The following is an 18,233-nucleotide window of genomic DNA, read 5'->3' as shown; positions in this document are numbered from 1 at the left end:
AATACAATTTCTATGTCATGTCCAGAAGACAGGATTTCACAGAATTTCTTCTCATTCATCATTTCTTATATTCTTTTTTTTTAAAAACTTTTTAATGGAATATTTTCTTTATTTACATTTCAAATTTCCCTGTTTCCCTCCCTCCCTCCCTCCCTCTCTCCCTCCCTCCTTCCCTCCCTCCCTCCCTCCCTCCCTCCTTCCCGGAAACCCCCTATCCCATCCTCCCTCCCCCTGCTTCGAAGAGGATGTTCCTCCACCCACCCAGCAACTCCCACCGCCCCATCCTTAATTTCCCTACACTGGGGCATCTTTTCGAGCCTTCACAAGACCAAGGGCCTCTCCTCCCATTGATGTATAACAAAGCCATACTCTGCTACATATGCAGCTGGAGCCATGTGTACTCCTTTGTTGGTGACTTAGTCCCTGGGAGCTGGGGAGTGGGGGGTCTGGTTGGTTGATATTGTTGTTCTTCCTATGGGGTTGCAAACCCTTTCAACACCTTTGGTCCTTTCTCTAACTCCTCTTTTGGGGACCCAGTGCTCAGTCCAATGGTTGGCTGCAAGCCTCTGCCTCTGTATTTGTAAGGCTCTGGCAGGGTCTCTCAGGAGACAGCCTTATTAGGCTCCTTCTTGGCATCCATCATAGTGTCTGGGTTGGATAACTGTATATGGGATGAAGTCCAAGGTGGGACAGTCTCTGGATGGCCTTTCCTCAGTCTCTGCTCTACACTTTATCTCCATATTTGCTCTTGTGAGTATTTTGTTCTCCTTCTAAGAAGGACCAAAGAACCCAAACTTTGGTCTTCCTTCTTTTTGAGGTTCATGTGGTCTGTGAATTGTATCGTGGGTATTTGGAGCCTTTGGGCTAATATCCACTTATCAGTGAGTGCATACCATGTGTGCTCTTTTGTGATTGGGTTACCTTATTCAGGATTATATTTTCTAGTTCTGTCCATTTGCCTAAAAATTCCACGAATTCATCATTTTTAATAGCTGAGTAGAACTCCATTGTGTAAATGAACCACATTTTCTGCATCCATTCTTCTGTTGAGGGACATCTGGGTTCTTTTTAGCTTCTGGCTATTATAACTAAGGTTGCTGTGAACATAGTGGAGCATGTATCCTTATTACATGTTTACCATCTTCTGGGTATATGCCCAGGAATATTATAGCTGGATCCTCAGGTAGTAAGTACTATGTCCAATTTTCTGAGGAACCACCAAACTGATTTCCAGAGTGGTTGTACAAGCTTGAAATCCCACCAGCAATGGAGGAGTGTTCCTCTTTCTCCACATCCTCGCCAGCATCTGATGTCACCTGAGATTTTGATCTTAACCATTGAGACTGGTGTGAGGTGGAATCTCAGGGTTGTTTTAATTTGCATTTCCCTGATGAATAAGGATGTTGAACATTTCTTTAGATGCTTCTCAGCCATTTGATATTCCTCAGTTGAAAGTTCTTTGTTTAGCTCTGTACCTCATTTTTGATAGGGTTATTTGATTTTCTAGAGTCTAACTTATTGAGTTCTTTGTATATATTGGACATTAGCCCTCTATCGGATGTAGGATTGGTAAAGATCTTTTCCCAATCTGCTGGTTACTTTTTTGTCCTATTGAGAGTGCCCTTTGCCTTACAGAAGCTTTGCAATTTTATGAGGTCCAATTTGTCAATTCTTGATCTTAGAGCATAATCCACTGGTGTTCAGTTCAGGAATTTTTCTCTTGTGCCCATGTGTTCAAGGCTTTTCCCTAAGATTCAGTGTATCTGGTTTTATGTGGAGGTCCTTGATCCACTTGAACTTGATCTTTGTTCAATGGGATAAGAATGGGTTGATTTGCATTTTTCTACATGCTGATTGCTAGTTGAACCAGCACCATTTGTTTAAAATGCTGTCTTTTGGATATGGCAGTCTCTAGATGGTCCATCCTTTTGTCTCAGCTCCAAACTTTGTCTCTGTAACTCCTTCCATGGGTGATTGTTTCCAATTCTAAGAGGGGCAAAGTGTCCACACTTTGGCCTTTGTTCTTCAGTTTCATGTGTTTGCAAATTGTATCTTATATCTCGCTATACTGCCATATCCAGGGATCCATCCCATAATTAGCCTCCAAACGATGACATCATTGCATACACTAGCAAGTGTTTGCTGAAAGACCCTGATAGAGCTGTCTCTTGTGAGACAATGCCGGGGCCTAGCAAACACAGAAGTGGATGCTCACAGTCAGCTAATGGATGGATCACAGGGCCCCCAATGGAGGAGCTAGAGAAAGTATCCAAGGAGCTAAAGAGATCTGCAACCCTGTAGGTGCAACAACATTATGAACTAACCAGTACCCTGGAGCTCTTTGCTCTCGCTGCATATATATCAAAAGATGGCCTAGTCAGCCATCACTGGAAAGAGAGGCCCATTGGACACGCAAACTTTATATGCCCCAGTACAGGGGAACGCCAGGGCCAAAAATGGGAATAGGTAGGTAGGGAAGTGCGGAGGAGGGTATGGGGGACTTTTGGGATAGCATTGGAAATGTAATTGAGGAAAATACGTAATAAAAAATATTTTAAAAAATGCTGTCTTTTTATCACGGGCTGATTTTAGCTCCTTATGTGTGTGGGTTCATTTTTGGGTCTTCAGTTCTATTAAATTCATCTTCCTCCCTGTCTCTGTACCAATACCATGTAGGTTTTATCACTATTGTTCTGTAATACAGCTAGAGGTCAGAGATGGTGATTCCCCCAGAAGTTCTTTTATTGTTGAGCATAGTTTTGGATATCCTGGCGTTTGTTATTCCAAATGAATTTGCAAATTGCTCCTTCTAACTCTATGAAGAATTGATATGGAATTTTTATGGGGACTGCATTGAATCTGAAGATTTCTTTCAGCAAGATGGCCATTTTTACTATATTAATCCTGCTAATCCATGAGCATGGGAAATCTTTCCATCTTCTGAGATCTTCTTCGATTTCTTTCTTAAGAGACTTGAAGTTCTTGTGACACAGATCTTTCACTTGCTTGGTTAGAGTCACACTAAGATATGCAATATTATTTATGACTACTGTGAAGGGTATCATTTCCCTAATTTCTTTCTCAGCCTGTTTATTCTTTGAGTATAGGAAGGCTACTGATTTATTTGAATTAATTTTATATCCAGCCAATTTGCTGAAGTTGTTTATCAGGTTTAGGATTTCTCTGGTGGAATTTTTGGGGTCACTTAAGTATATGATCATATTATCTGCAAATATTTTGACTTCTTCCTTTCCAGTTTGTATCCCTTTGACCTCCTTTTGTTTTCTAATTGCTCTAGCTAGAACTTCAAGTACTATATTGAATAGATATGGAGAGAGTGGTCAGCGTTGTCTAGTCCCTGATTTTAGTGGGACTGTTTCAAGTTTCTCTCCATTTAGTTTGATGTTGGCTACTGGTTTGCTATATATTGCTTTTTACTATATTTATGTATGGGCCTTGAATTCCTGATCTTTCTAAGACTTTTGACATGAAGGGATGCTGAATTTTGTCAAATGCTTTTTCAGCATCTAATGAAATGATCATGTGGTTTTTTTATTTGAGTGTGTTTATGTAGTGGTTTATGTTAATGGATTTCCATATATTGAACCATCCCTGCATCCCTGGGATGATGTCTACTTGATTGTGGTGAATGATTGTCTTGATGTGTTCTTAGATTCAGTTGGCAAGAATTTTATTGAGTAATTTTGCATCAATGGGACTATTTCAATATTTTTATATCTGTTGAGGCCTGTTTTGTGACTGATTATATGGTCAATTTTGGAAGAGGAACCATGAGGTGCTGAGAAGAAGGTATTTCTTTTTTTTATATATATATTTTTATTACATATTTTCCTCAATTACATTTCCAATGCTATCCCAAAAGTCCCCCATAGCGCCCCCCACTTCCCTACCCACCCATTCCCATTCTTTTGGCCCTGGCATTCCCCTATATTGGGGCATATAAAGTTTGCAAGTCCAATGGGCCTCTCTTTCCATTGATGGCCGACTAGGCCATCTTTCGATCCATATGCAGCTAGAGACAAGAGCTCCGGGGTTCTGGTTAGTACATCATGTTGTTCCAACAATAGGGTTGCAGATCCCTTTAGCTCCTTGGGTACTTTCTCTAGCTTCTCCATTGGGAGCCCTGTGATACATCCAATAGCTGACTGTGAACATCCACTCCTGTGTTTGCTAGGCCCCGGCATCGTCTCACAAGAGACAGCTATATTTGGGTCCTTTCAGCAAAATCTTGCTAGTGTATGCAATGGTGTCAGCGTTTAGAAGCTGATTATGGGACGGATCCCTGGATACAGCAGTCTCTAAATGGTCCATCCTTTCATCACAGCTAGGAACTTTGTCTCTGTAACTCCTTCCCTGGGTGTTTTGTTCCCAATTCTAAGAAGGTGCACAGTGTCCACACTTTGGTCTTCATTCTTCTTGAGTTTCATGTGTTTATCAAATTGTATCTTATATCTTGGGTATCCTAAGTTTTGGGCTAATAGCCACTTATCAATGAATACATATTGTGTGAGTTCTTTTGTGATTGTGTTACTTCACTCAAGATGATGCCCTCCAGGTCCATCCATTTGGCTAGGAATTTCATAAATTTATTCTTTTTAATAGCTGAGTAGTACTCCATTGTGTAAATGTACCATAATTTCTGTATCCATTCCTCTGTTGAGGGACATCTGGGTTCTTTCCAGCTTCTGGCTATTATAAATAGGGCTGCTATGAACATAGTGGAGCATGTGTCCTTTTTACCGGTTGGGACATCTTCTGGATATATGCCCAGGAGAGGTATTGCTGGATCCTCCAGTAGTACTATGTCCAATTTTCTGAGGAACCGCCAGACTGATTTCCAGAGTGGTTGTACAAGCTTGCAATCCCACCAACAATGGAGGAGTGTTCCTCTTTCTCCACATCCTCGCCAGCATCTGCTGTCACCTGAATTTTTGATCTTAGCCATTCTGACTGGTGTGAGGTAGAATCTCAGGGTTGTTTTGATTTGCATTTCCCTGATGATTAAGGATGTTGAACATTTTTTCAGGTGTTTCTCTGCCATTCGGTATTCCTCAGGTGAGAATTCTTTGTTCAGTTCTGAGCCCCATTTTTAATGGGGTTATTTGACTTTCTGGAGTCCACCTTCTTGAGTTCTTTATATATATTGGATATTAGTCCCTTATCTGATTTAGGATAGGTGAAGATCCTTTCCCAGTCTGTTGGTGGTTTTTTTGTCTTATTGATGGTGTCTTTAGCCTTGCAGAAGCTTTGTAGTTTCATGAGGTCCCACTTGTCAATTCTCGATCTTACAGCACAAGCCATTACTGTTCTATTCAGGAATTTTTCCCCTGTGCCCATATCTTCAAGGCTTTTCCCCACTTTCTCCTCTATAAGTTTCAGTGTCTCTGGTTTTATGTGAAGTTCCTTGATCCAGTTAGACTTGACCTTAGTACAAGGAGATAGGAATGGATCGATTCGCATTCTTCTACATGTTAACAACCAGTTGTGCCAGCACCATTTGTTGAAAATGCTGTCTTTCTTCCACTGGATGTTTTTAGCTCCCTTGTCGAAGATCAAGTGACCATAGGTGTGTGGGTTCATTTCTGGGTCTTCAATTCTATTCCATTGGTCTATTTGTCTGTCACTATACCAGTACCATGCAGTTTTTATCACAATTGCTCTGTAGTAGAGCTTTAGGTCCGGCATGGTGATTCCACCAGAGGTTCTTTTATCCTTGAGAAGAGTTTTTGCTATCCTAGGTTTTTTGTTATTCCAGATGAATTTTCAGATTGCACTTTCTAATTCGTTGAAGAATTGATTTGGAATTTTGATGGGGATTGCATTGAATCTGTAGATTGCTTTTGGCAAGATAGCCATTTTTACAATGTTGATCCTGCCAATCCATGAGCATGGGAGATCTTTCCATCTTCTGAGATCTTCTATAATTTCTTTCTTCAGAGACTTGAAGTTTTTATTATACAGATCTTTCACTTCCTTAGTTAGAGACACGCCAAGATATTTTATATTATTTGTGACTATTGAGAAGGGTGTTGTTTCCCTAATTTCTTTCTCAGCCTGTTTATTCTTTGTGTAGAGAAAGGCCATTGATTTGTTTGAGTTAATTTTATATCCAGCTACTTCACCGAAGCTGTTTATCAGGCTTAGGAGTTCTCTGGTGGAATTTTTAGGGTCACTTATATATACTATCATATCATCTGCAAAAAGTGATATTTTGACTTCATCTTTTCCAATTTGTATCCCTTTGATCTCCTTTTGTTGTCGAATTGCTCTGGCTAGGACTTCAAGTACAATGTTGAATAGGTATGGAGAAAGTGGACAGCCTTGTCTAGTCCCTGATTTTAGAGGGATTGCTTCAAGCTTTTCACCATTTACTTTGATGTTGGCTACTGGTTTGCTGTAGATTGCTTTTATCATGTTTAGGTATGGGCCTTGAATTCCTGATCTTTCCAAGACTTTTATCATGAATGGGTGTTGGATCTTGTCAAATGCTTTTTCCGCATCTAACGAGATGACCATGTGGTTTTTGTCTTTGAGTTTGTTTATATACTGGATTACGTTGATGGATTTCCGTATATTGAACCATCCCTGCATCCCTGGGATGAAACCTACTTGGTCAGGATGGATGATTGTTTTGATGTGTTCTTGGATTCGGTTAGCAAGAACTTTATTGAGGATTTTTGCATCAATATTCATAAGGGATATTGGTCTGAAGTTTTCTATCTTTGTTGGGTCTTTTTGTGGTTTAGGTATCAGAGTAATTGTGGCTTCATAGAATGAGTTGGGTAGAGTACCTTCTGTTTCTATTTTGTGGAATAGTTTGTGAAGAACTGGGATTAGATCTTCTTTGAAGGTCTGATAGAACTCTGCACTAAACCCATCTGGTCCTGGGCTTTTTTTAGTTGGGAGACTATTAATGACTGCTTCTATTTCTTTGGGGGATATAGGGCTGTTTAGATCATTAACCTGATCTTGATTCAACTTTGGTACCTGGTATCTGTCTAGGAACTTCTCCATTTCATCCAGGTTCTCCAGTTTTGTTGAGTATAGCCTTTGGTAGAAGGATCTGATGATGTTTTGGATGTCTTCAGGATCTGTTGTTATGTCTCCTTTTTCATTTCTGATTTTGTTAATTAGGATGCTTTCCCTGTGCCCTCTAGTGAGTCTGGCTAAGGGTTTATCTATCTTGTTGATTTTCTCAAAGAACCAGCTCCTTGATTGGTTGATTCTTTGAATAGTTTTTCTTGTTTCCACTTGGTTGATTTCACCCCTGAGTTTGATTATTTCCTGCTGTCTACTCCTCTTGGGTGAATTTTCTTCCTTTTGTTCTAGTGCTTTTAGGTGTGTTGTCAAGCTGCTAATGTGTGCTCTCTCTAGTTTCCTTTTGGAGGCACTCAGAGCTATGAGTTTTCCTCTTAGAAATGCTTTCATTGCGTCCCATAAGTTTGGGTATGTTGTGGCTTCATTTTCATTGAACTCTAAAAAGTCCTTAATTTCTTTCTTTATTCCTTCCTTGACCAACGTATCATTGAGAAGAGTGTTGTTCAGTTTCCACGTGAAGGTTGGCTTTCTATTATTTGTTTTGTTATTGAAGATCAGCCTTAGTCCATTGTGATCTGATAGGATGCATGGGACAATTTCAATATTTTTGTATCTGTTGAGGCCTGCTTTGTGACCAATTATGTGGTCAATTTTGGAGAAGGTACCATGAGGTGCTGAGAAGAAGGTATATCCTTTTGTTTTAGGATAGAATGTTCTGTAGATATCTGCCAGATCCATTTGATTCATAATTTCTCTTAGTTTCACTGTGTCCCTGTTTAGTTTCTGTTTCCATGATCTGTCCATTGGTGAAAGTGGTGTGTTGAAGTCTCCCACTATTATTGTATGAGGTGCAATGTGTGCTTTGAGCTTTACTAAAGTTTCTTTAATGAATGTGGCTGCCTTTGTATTTGGAGCATAGATATTCAGGATTGATAGTTCCTCTTGGAGGATTTTACCTTTGATGAGTATGAAGTGTCCCTCCCTGTCTTTTTTAATGACTTTGGGTTGGAAGTCAATCTTATCAGATATTAGAATGGCTACTCCAGCTTGTTTCTTCATGCCATTTGCTTGGAAAATTGTTTTCCAGCCTTTCATTCTGAGGTAGTGTCTATCCTTTTCTCTGAGATGAGTTTCCTGTAAGCAGCAAAATGTTGGGTCTTGTTTGTGTAGCCAGTTTGTTAGTCTATGTCTTTTTATCGGGGAGTAGAGTCCATTGATATTAAGAGATATTAAGGAAAAGTAATTGTTGTTTCCTGTTATTTTTGTTGTTAAAGTTGGCATTTTGTTCTTGTGGCTGTCTTCTTTTAGGTTTGTTGAGGGATTACCTTCTTGTTGTTTCTAGGGCATGGTTCCTGTCCTTGTATTGGTTTTTTTCTGTTATTATCCTTTGAAGGGCTGGATTCGTGGAGAGATAATGTGTGAATTTGGTTTTGTCGTGGAATACTTTGGTTTCTCCATCCATGTTAATTGAGAGTTTGGCTGGGTATAGTAGCCTGGGCTGGAATTTGTGTTCTTTTAGTGTCTGTATAACATCCGTCCAGGATCTTCTGGCTTTCATAGTCTCTGGTGAAAAATCTGGTGTAATTCTGATAGGCTTGCCTTTATATGTTACTTGGCCTTTTTCTCTTACTGCTTTTAGTATTCTATCTTTATTTAGAGCATTTGTTGTTCTGATTATTATGTGTCGGGAGGTGTTTCTTTTCTGGTCCAGTCTATTTGGAGTTCTGTAGGCTTCTTGTATGTTCATGGGCATCTCTTTCTTTAGATTTGGGAAGTTTTCTTCTATAATTTTGTTGAAGATGTTTGCTGGTCCTTTGAGTTGAAAATCTTCATTCTCATCCACTCCTATTATCCGTAGGTTTGGTCTTCTCATTGTGTCTTGTATTTCTTGGATGTTTTGAGTTAGGATCTTTTTGCATTTTACATTTTCCTTGATTGTTGTGCCAATGTTCTCTATGGAATCTTCTGCACCTGAGATTCTCTCTTCCATCTCTTGTATTCTGTTGCTGATGCTCGTATCTATGGTTCCAGATTTCTTTCCTAGGGTTTCTATCTCCAGTGTTGCCTCATTTTGGGTTTTCTTTATTGTGTCTACTTCCCTTTTTAGGTCTAGTATGGTTTTGTTAATTCCCATCATCTGTTTGGATATGTTTTCCTGTCTTTCTGTAAGGACTTCTACCTGTTTGATTATGTTATCCTGTTTTTCTTTAAGGATTTGTAACTCTTTAGCAGTGTTCTCCTGCAATTCTTTAAGGGATTTTTGTGCTTCCTCTTTATTGTCTTCTGCCTGTTTAGCAGTGTTCTCCTGTAGTTCTTTAAGTGTGTTATTAAAGTCCTTCTTGAAGTCCTCTACCATCATCAGGGGATATGCTTTTAAATCCGTGTCTAGCTTTTCCGGTGTGTTGGGGTGCCCTGGACTGGGCGAAGTGGGGGTGCTGGGTTCTGATTCTGGTGAGTGGTCTTGGTTTCTGTTAGTAAGGTTATTACGTTTACCTTTCGCCATCTGGTAATCTCTGGGGTTAGTTGTTATCGTTGTCACTGTTTAAAGATTGGAGCAGAAGCTGTGTTCCACTCACCAGCAGTCTCTAAATCCTGCGGCGGGGGTCGTGGGTAGCTGATGGTACCCCGGTGCTGTTCCAGCCGGAAGAGGCCTGTGGTCCTACTCAGGCCGGTTTTCTGCTTCCCTAACTAATGCAGTCTCAGGTCCCGCGCAATTGGGTTGGAGCAGAAGCTGTGTTCCACTCACCAGCAGTCCCAAAATCCTGCGGCGGGGGTCGTGGGTAGCTGGCGGGTGTCAGGCAACCCTGTGCTCCAGCTACCCCGGCGCTGATCCGGCCGGATGAGGCCTGTGGCCCTACTCAGGCCGGTTTCTGCTTCCCTAACTAATGCAGTCTCTGGTCCTGTGTGCAATTGGATTGGAGCAGAAGCTGTGTTCCACTCTCCAGAAGTCTTAAGATCCTGTGGCGGGTGTTGTGGGTAGCTGGCGAGTGTCAGCCAACCCTGTGCCCCAGCTGCTCTGGTGCTTTTCTGACCGGAAGAGGGTTGTGGCCCTATGTAGGCTGGATTTCTCTCTCCCCAACCAGAGCAGTCTCAGGAGGTCCCGCGTGATTGGACTGGAGCAGAAGCTGTGTTCCACTCACCAGCAGTCCCAAAATCCTGCGGCGGGGGTCGTGGGTAGCTGGCGGGTGTCAGGCAACCCTGCGCTCCCGCTACCCCGGTGCTGATCGGGCCGGAAGAGGCCTGTGGCCCTACTCAGGCTGGTTTCTGCTTCCGTAACTAATGCAGTCTCAGGTCCCGCGCGCAATTGGATTGTAGCAGAAGCTGTGTTCCACTCTCCAGAAGTCTTAAGATCCTGTGGCGGGTGTTGTGGGTAGCTGGCGAGTGTCAGCCGACCCTGCGCCCCAGCTGCTCCGGTGCTTTTCTCGAAGGTATTTCTTTTACTTTTTTCTTTTTTTCTTTTTTTTTTTAAGAATGGATCTTTAATCTTTATTTATAGGACAAGACAGGGTACGAAATTCCACATAGAAATTAATTCAGAGAACAGCTTCATAGAATATGTACAGTTTATAACTGTTCAAGTGTAGTTTCTTTTGTAAAAAGTGCTACAATAACAAACCACATTTAAAAAGAGTTCTTAGTAGAGAAACAGTAAGACAAATCTATGAGAACACAGAATAGCAAAGCACATAGCTAACAACTTTGTGCCTTGGCTGGACATTAGAAGTTAAAGGTCCCGGGAGCTCCATCCTGAACTTGGAAGGTGAAGCCTTCAGAGGTAGTTTCTGGCACCACATTTTGATCTTCCTCTTCCTCCTTCTCAATTAAGTTCAATGAGGCCTTGTATACAGACTCGTTTTCATGGCTCTGTAGTGCTTCAATTTTTTTTGAACATATGAAGCTGTTTAATTAGGTTAACAATTTAGAAGACCAGTTTGTGAGGATACATCCCGTTTGTCAGGGAAAACTGAGATCGCAGGTAGCCCTGGAGCTGAGGAACAGCTTTAATCTTTGGCAGAATCTGCGAGTCCACAGCTTTCTGATCAGCCTCTCGCTGCTCTGTAACCTCGTATTTCTCCTTCTCCGTGTCAAAAATGTCGCCCTCCTGATGCCTGGGCTTGCACAGCTGCTTCTTCTTGAAGTAAGCGTCAGTCAGGTGTTTGGGGATTTTAACATTGCTGATAACAACTTTTGTAGAGGTGGCAATGACAAACTTCTGGTGTGTTCTACGTAGAGGAACTCTGTTGATGACAAGAGGTCCAGTCACAAGAAGCAAGCCACTGTCCAGCTGCATCAGGAAAACCACCCTCTTGCCCCTGTGGCGCCCAGTGAGGATGATCAAGACAGTTCCGGGAGTGAGACTGGAGCATAGCCTTCTCATATGCTGGCTGAAGGGCTTCTCGCCATGGCTCAGCAGCTTCCGAAGCACGTCTTCCGTGGGATAATACCTAGGCATTTTTCGAAGCTTCACCAGCCGGGTGCCACCGTTCTTGTCCCCACCAACTGTTTTGGTGACAGTAGCAAGGACCTTCTCCTTTTTCTTCTTATTCTCAACCTTGGTCTTGGCAGCCGAGTGTTTCCTTTTGTACAAGGCCTTCCTGGAGTACATAGCAGATCGGGAGTACCTGCCAATTCCTCTCACCAGGACAGGGTTTGGGCTGCAATGGGGCTTCGCCTTCTTGGGCTTTTTTTTTTTTTTCAGGTATTTTCCTCATTTACATTTCCAATGCTATCCAAAAAGTCCCCAATACACCCCCCCTCCCCTACCCCACCACTCCCACTTTTTGGCTCTGGCGTTCCCCTGTACTGGGGCATATAAAGTTTGCAAGTCCAATGGGCCTGTCTTTCCAGTGATGGCCGACTAGTTGGGCTTTTTAACCTCAGGGCGAACCTTTTTGGCTCCTTTGGTGGCCCGAGGATGGGAGGCAGCAGCATCACCATCAGCCTTCTTGGCCGCAGGTTTCTTCTCCTTTGTATCAGGTGCCATCTTGAATACACCCGCCATCTTGCAAGATGGGAAAGAGCTGTAGTGCTTCAATTTTATCCAAGCCTCCACACTCTTCAATCATTATACTGAGCTTTTCTGTCTCACCTAGTTTCTCTGCAGCCTGAAAGATATTTGAAATGACATCAAGAATAACCTCAATAATCTTGGTATCTTTTGCACTCAGGAGGTTCATCAAAGGTTCTATTATCCCACAATGAATGAGATACACAGTCTGTTCAACAGTCCCACCGCTGGTATAGTTGGTTATAGCCCACTCGGCCTCCTTCTGTGTCTTAAAGTCGGCCTTAGAGAGGACACCAACAAGAAAGGGGACTAGGCCGTGATTCACAACTTGCTGTATCTGGTCCTGACGTCCAGCTGTAATGTTCGACACTGTCCATGTGGCCTCCTTCTGAATATTAGTTTTGGGGTTTGTTAGCAGGCTGGGAAAGACTGCAAGTGCTCCTGCATCTATCACTTTTTGAGTCTGTTTATCTGTTCCAGTGACAATATTACCTATGGCTCTTAGTGCAGGAGTCACAATGGGCAGTTCAGTAGCTCCTAGAAGCTTCACAAGTTGGGGAACAACTCCTTTCTTCACAACCATCTCAATGCGCTCATTTGGACCATCATTCAGGTAGGAAATGGCCCAGCAGGAATCTGCTAATTCTTCTGGATCATTGTGGTGCAGGAGTCGAACTAAAGTAGGAAGAATCTGCTCAACAGCGTCTAAGGGAAGTGCAGGGTTCTTGTTTTGACAAAGGTTTGAAAGCATCCAGGTAAGATTACATAAGTAACCATATGACAAGGATGACAGATCAGGAACTGCAAGAAGTGTCAACAGTGGGTCAATTGCACCATGTTTGATAACTAAGTCTTGGAAAGCTGAAACATCACCTGCAATGTTTCCAAGAGCCCAGACAGCTTGCTTGCTGATGTGAGCATAGGGAGATGCCAAGAGAGAAATAAATGCTGGGATAGCACCTCCATCCACCACAGCTTTGGTCTGTTCAGATGTTCCAGAAGCAATGTTGGTGAGTGACCAAGCAGATTCAAACTGAATAGGACTACAATCAGTTTTGCCTAAGAAGGACACAAATTTTGGGATCAAACCAGCCCGGATGATGTTGTCTATAGGAGGCTGTTTCTCTCTAGAAAGCAATTTCTGAGCAGCTTGAGTAGCTTGGAGCTGGCTTTCCAAATTGTTACTGTTTATGCCTTTAGCAATGTCCTCAACAGACCAATTTACAGTCCCCTGGTTGTTCCAGTTTTCCTGTAGCAGAGAAGTATCATCATCAGGAAAGGAGCTGACGTTTCTCCTTTTCAGCATCTGCTCATCTTTTTTAGCTTTCCTGAGTTTCACATTAACTTCTGCTCAGAGGCGACTCATTTCTGTACTGTCCTTCCCCTTGTTCTTGAACCTGTTAAGTTGGGCAGCTGGTAAGTTAGCATTCTCGTTCGTGGACATGGCTGCAGGAACAAGGAGGAAAGCTGTACAGCTGGCTCAGACTTCCACGAAAGGGGGTGCGGGGCACTCAAGCTGTGGGTCAGTGGCTGTGGAAACGTCTGCTACCCTTCAGCCCTCAGACTTTGTGCCCTAAAGTTTCTTTAATGAATGTGGCTGCCCTTGTATTTGGAGCACAGATATTCAGAATTGAGAGTTCATCTTGGTAGATTTTATCTTTGATGCATATGAAGTGCCCCTCCTTGTCTTTTTTGATAACTTTGGCTTGGAAGTCAATTTTATTCGATATTTGAATGGCTACCACATCTTGTTTCTTCAGACCATTTGCTTGGAAAATTGTTTTCCAGCATTTCACTCTGAGGTAGTGTCTGTCTTTTTCCCTGAAGTGAGTTTCCTGTAAGCAGCAAAATGTTGGGTCCTTAGGACCCAGCTATACTACTCCTGGGCATATACCCAAAATATGCTCAAATATATAGCAAGGACACATGTTCCACTAAGTTCATAGCAGCCTTATTTATAATAGCCAGAAGCTTGAAACAATGCAGATGTCCCTCAACAGAGAAATTGATACAGAAAATGTGGTACATTTACACAATGGAGTACTACTCAGCTATTAAAAACAATAAATTTATGAAATTCTTAGGCAAATGGATAGAACTAGAAAATATCATCCTGAGTGAGGTAACTCAATCACAAAAGAACACACATGGTATGCACTCACTGATAAGTGGATATTAGCCTAGGAGTTTCAAATACTCAAGATACAATTCATAGACCACATTAAGCTCAAGAAGAAAGAAAACCAAAATGTGGGTGCTTCAGTGTTTCTTAGAAAGGGGAATAAAATACTCATGTGAGCAAACTCGGAGAGAAGGTGTGGAGCAGAGACGGAAGGAAAGGCCATCCATAGATTACCCCACCTCGTGATTTATGCCATATATAGTCACCAAATCCAGACATTATTGTGTATGTCGAGAACTGCATGCTGACAGGAGCCTGATATGGCTGTCTCCTAAGAGACTCTGCCAGTGCCTGACAAATACAGAGGTTGATACACGCACTCAAACATTGGACTGAGCACGAGGTCCCCAATGGGGTCCCCAATAGATAAGTCAGATAAAGGACTGAAGTAGCTGAAGGGGTTTGCCACCCCATAGGAAGAACAACAATATCAACTAACCAGACCCCCCCCTCCCCCGCAGAACTCCCAGGAGCTAAACCACCAACCAAAGAGTACACATGAAGGACCCATGACTCCCGCCGCACATGAAGCAGAGGATGGCCTTGTTGGGTATCAGTGGGAGGAGAGGCCCTTGGTCCTGTGAAAGCTCAATAGATACCCCAGTGTAGGGGAATTCAAGGGTGTCAGGAGGGAGTGAGTGGGTGGGGGAGCATCCTCATAGAAGCAGGGGGAGGGAGGATGGGATGGGGGTTTCTGGGCAGTGGGGAGGAAACCAGGAAAAAGGACAACATTTGAAATGTAAATAAAGAAAATATCCAATAATTTTTAAAAAAAGATAGAAATACATGGTTAGAAGGATAAAATATAAGAATGTTTTCCCTCAGCTATGTAATATAAACTTAAATTATATGTGTGTTATGTGTATGTTGGTATGCTAATTGTTTTTGTCAACTTTATAAAAAGCCTAGATATATCTGGGAACAGGGAATCTTGATAATATTCCTCTAGAAGATTGGCCTGTAGCAAATCTGTGTAGTATTTTCTTGATTAATGGTTGGTGTGGGAGGGCCTTGCTTATTGTGGGTGGTACCACCCTAGTCACGAGCAAGTCATGGTCAACAAGCTACTAAGCAGTGTTCCTCCATGGTTTCTGCTTCAGTTTCTGCTTCCAGGTTCTTCCCTTGGGTTCTGGCCCTAACATTCTAGTGTCATGTAAGATTAAATAAATCATTTCATCCCCATGTTGCTTTTGGTCATGGTGTTTTATCACAGCAATAGAAACCATATCTAAGATAGTAGAACATGAAACTAGAAAAAGAAAAGCTTTCATATGGGGAAAAAGATCTAAAGGGATGTGAGAAGACAGAACTTGAGAGAATAACACATATATGACATGAAAACAGAAAGGGCAGAAGGGAATATGTGAGAAGTGGGGGAATCCAGGGGAGATACGGTAGGGGGGAACAAAGAGCAAATTAAATTAATGTGTGTGTGCATGTAGCATGCAAAGAAAGCAAGCTTCCTTCTTAAATGTCCTTTATATAGGCTGCTAGCAGAAGGTGTGATCCAGATTAAATGTGGATCTTCCCAGCTCCAAAGATTCAGATTAGAAATGGGTTTTCATACTTCAAATGATTTAATTAAGAAAAACAAATCCCTCACAAGTTTTTCCAGTTGCTTGTATTTTAGTCAATTCTAGATGTAGTCAAATTGGCAACCAAGAATAGTCATCAATTGTGGTTTTAGAGTTGGTGTAAGCTAGAGTTTTATTAAGCTTAGCACTGCATTCCAAGGGATATATATATATATATATATATATATATATATATATATATATATATGAATGATAGTAAATGGTTCTTTTTTTTGTAAATATTTCATTATTTATTTGTGAGTATTAGACAAGCTTAAACTAGAATATAAAAAAAAGTAGTTAGCCTCATGCCTGTAACATCCCAGGAAGCTTCCAGAGCATGTTCCTGGGTTTTATGTTGCATCAGTGAATGAAACAAAAGGTTTGATATTTTTACCTTAGATTTTATTGTACTGTAAGATTATGCCACAGTGTTGGATTACTGAAGTAATTCAGCAATACTATCATTTACTCATTATATTTAAAAGCTAACGTTTCTTTTACTTTTTTTTTATTAGGTATTTTCCTCATTTACATTTCCAATGCTATCCAAAAAGTCCCCAATACACTCCCCCCCGACTCCCCTACCCATCCACTCCCACTTTTTGGCCCTGGCGTTCCCCTGTACTGGGGCATATAAAGTTTGCAAGTCCAATGGGCCTCTCTTTCCAGTGATGGCCGACTAGGCCATCTTTTGATACATACGCAGCTAGAGACAAGAGCTCCGGGGTACTGGTTAGTTCATATTGTTGTTCCACCTCTAGGGTTTCAGATCCCTTTAGCTCCTTGGGTATTTTCTCTAGCTCCTCCATTGGGGGCCCTGTGATCCATTCACTAGCTGACTGTGAGCATCCACTTATGTGTTTGCTAGGCCCCGGCATCGTCTCACAAGAGACAGCTATATCTGGGTCCTTTCAGCAAAATCTTGCTAGTGTATGCAATGGTGTCAGCGTTTGGAAGCTGATTATGGGATGGATCCCTGGATATGGCAGTCTTTAGATGGTCCATCCTTTCTTCACAGCTCCAAACTTTATCTCTGTAACTCTTTCCATGGGTGTTTTGTTCCCAATTCTAAGGAGGGGCACAGTGTCCACAGTTTGGTCTTCGTTCTTCTTGAGTTTCATGTGTTTAGCAAATTGTATCTTATATCTTGGGTATCCTAATTTTTGGGCTAATATCCACTTATCAGTGAGTACATATTGTGTGAGTTTTTTTGTGATTGTGTTACCTCAATCAGGATGATGCCCTCCAGGTCCATCCATTTGCTTAGGAATTTCATAAATTCATTCCTTTTAATAGCTGAGTAGTACTCCATTGTGTAAATGTACCACAATTTCTGTATCATAAATGGTTCTTACAAATGGTTCAAGATAACCCAAAGTAATTTTGACCTCTCATCTATAATATTCTGTCTCTCTACCATCATACGGTTCTACTCAACCAAGTTCTAGAAATCTGAAGAATTCATATTGATGAAGCTTCTTCAGAGAACTTCAATTTATAGCTCTATAATATATTCTACAGGATCAACCAGAATTGCAGTCCCTACTCTATACCTGTGTCAGGTGAATAACCCACTCACAGGGTCCTTCTGTGAAGGAGTCAACTCACTATTCATTTCCTAAGCCCCACCTCACACCTTTTGCTCTGGATCTTCTGACTTGTTGAAAATAAGGTGATGGCCTTGGTTATTATTTAGATGTGAAATGTCCTCCTACAGTCCTAATTTTTTGAACACTTGGATCCCACGTTCTAGTGGGTTTTGAGAAGTTATAGCACTGATAGGAAATGCAGTATACCTGGCAAAGTGGCTCACTGGGAAGCAAGCTTTGAATGTTATAGCTATTTCTGCTTCCTGGTTGGCTCATGTATCAAGTTCTCTCTGTGTCCTATCTGCGCGTGCGTGCACACACACACACACATAGACAAACAGACATATTCATACAGACATTTGGGTGGATGGGGCACAGCCCCAAAGCCACCAAATATAATTTTTTTCTTTGCACCCCCTTTTTTGTTTTTTGAGACAGGTTTTCTCTGTATAGCCCTGGCTGTCCTGGGACTCACTTTGTAGACCAGGCTGGCCTCGAACTCAGAAATCTGCCTGCCTCTGCCTCCAGAGTGCTGGGATTAAAGCTGTGCGCCACCACGCTTGGCTGGCCTTTTTTATACCTTGTTAGATAAGAGTTCTTTGGAAAAATATCTCATAGATAAAATATTATACAGACGGGAAGTCACAGAGGGTTGTTGCTAGTTAAATCCAATGCAGTGTTTCGTTCTATAAGGTCATTATAAGTTCAAAGCCACAGTTTCACATGGTCTCACTTTATCGTAGTGCACACCTGAAGAGGAAACCTAAGTGTTCTTTGGAAAGTCAGGTGTTTTGGGTGGAGTTTTGCTGAGGCAAACA

General features: G+C 41.8%; 1 protein-coding gene and 1 pseudogene across 1 annotated transcript; both read right to left on the bottom strand.

Moving 5' to 3' along the window:
- Positions 1 to 10,776: 10,776 nt before the first annotated feature.
- LOC110286923 (importin subunit alpha-1-like) lies at positions 10,777 to 13,580 on the bottom strand. The gene is given in 2 exon segments (XM_085837725.1): positions 10,777 to 10,922; positions 12,080 to 13,580. Coding segments are annotated over 2 exon segments (1,578 nt in total). The 5' UTR covers positions 13,512 to 13,580.
- On the bottom strand, positions 10,979 to 11,740 carry LOC110286924 (large ribosomal subunit protein eL6 pseudogene; annotated as a pseudogene).
- Positions 13,581 to 18,233: the final 4,653 nt, after the last annotated feature.

Source organism: Mus caroli, unplaced genomic scaffold, assembly GCF_978045245.1.
Source record: "Mus caroli unplaced genomic scaffold, Mus_caroli_1 scaffold_5, whole genome shotgun sequence".
NCBI classification, from domain to species: Eukaryota; Metazoa; Chordata; class Mammalia; order Rodentia; family Muridae; genus Mus; species Mus caroli.
The sequence above is the reverse complement of the archived record's forward strand: the minus strand, read 5'-3'. Positions and strand labels throughout refer to the sequence as shown.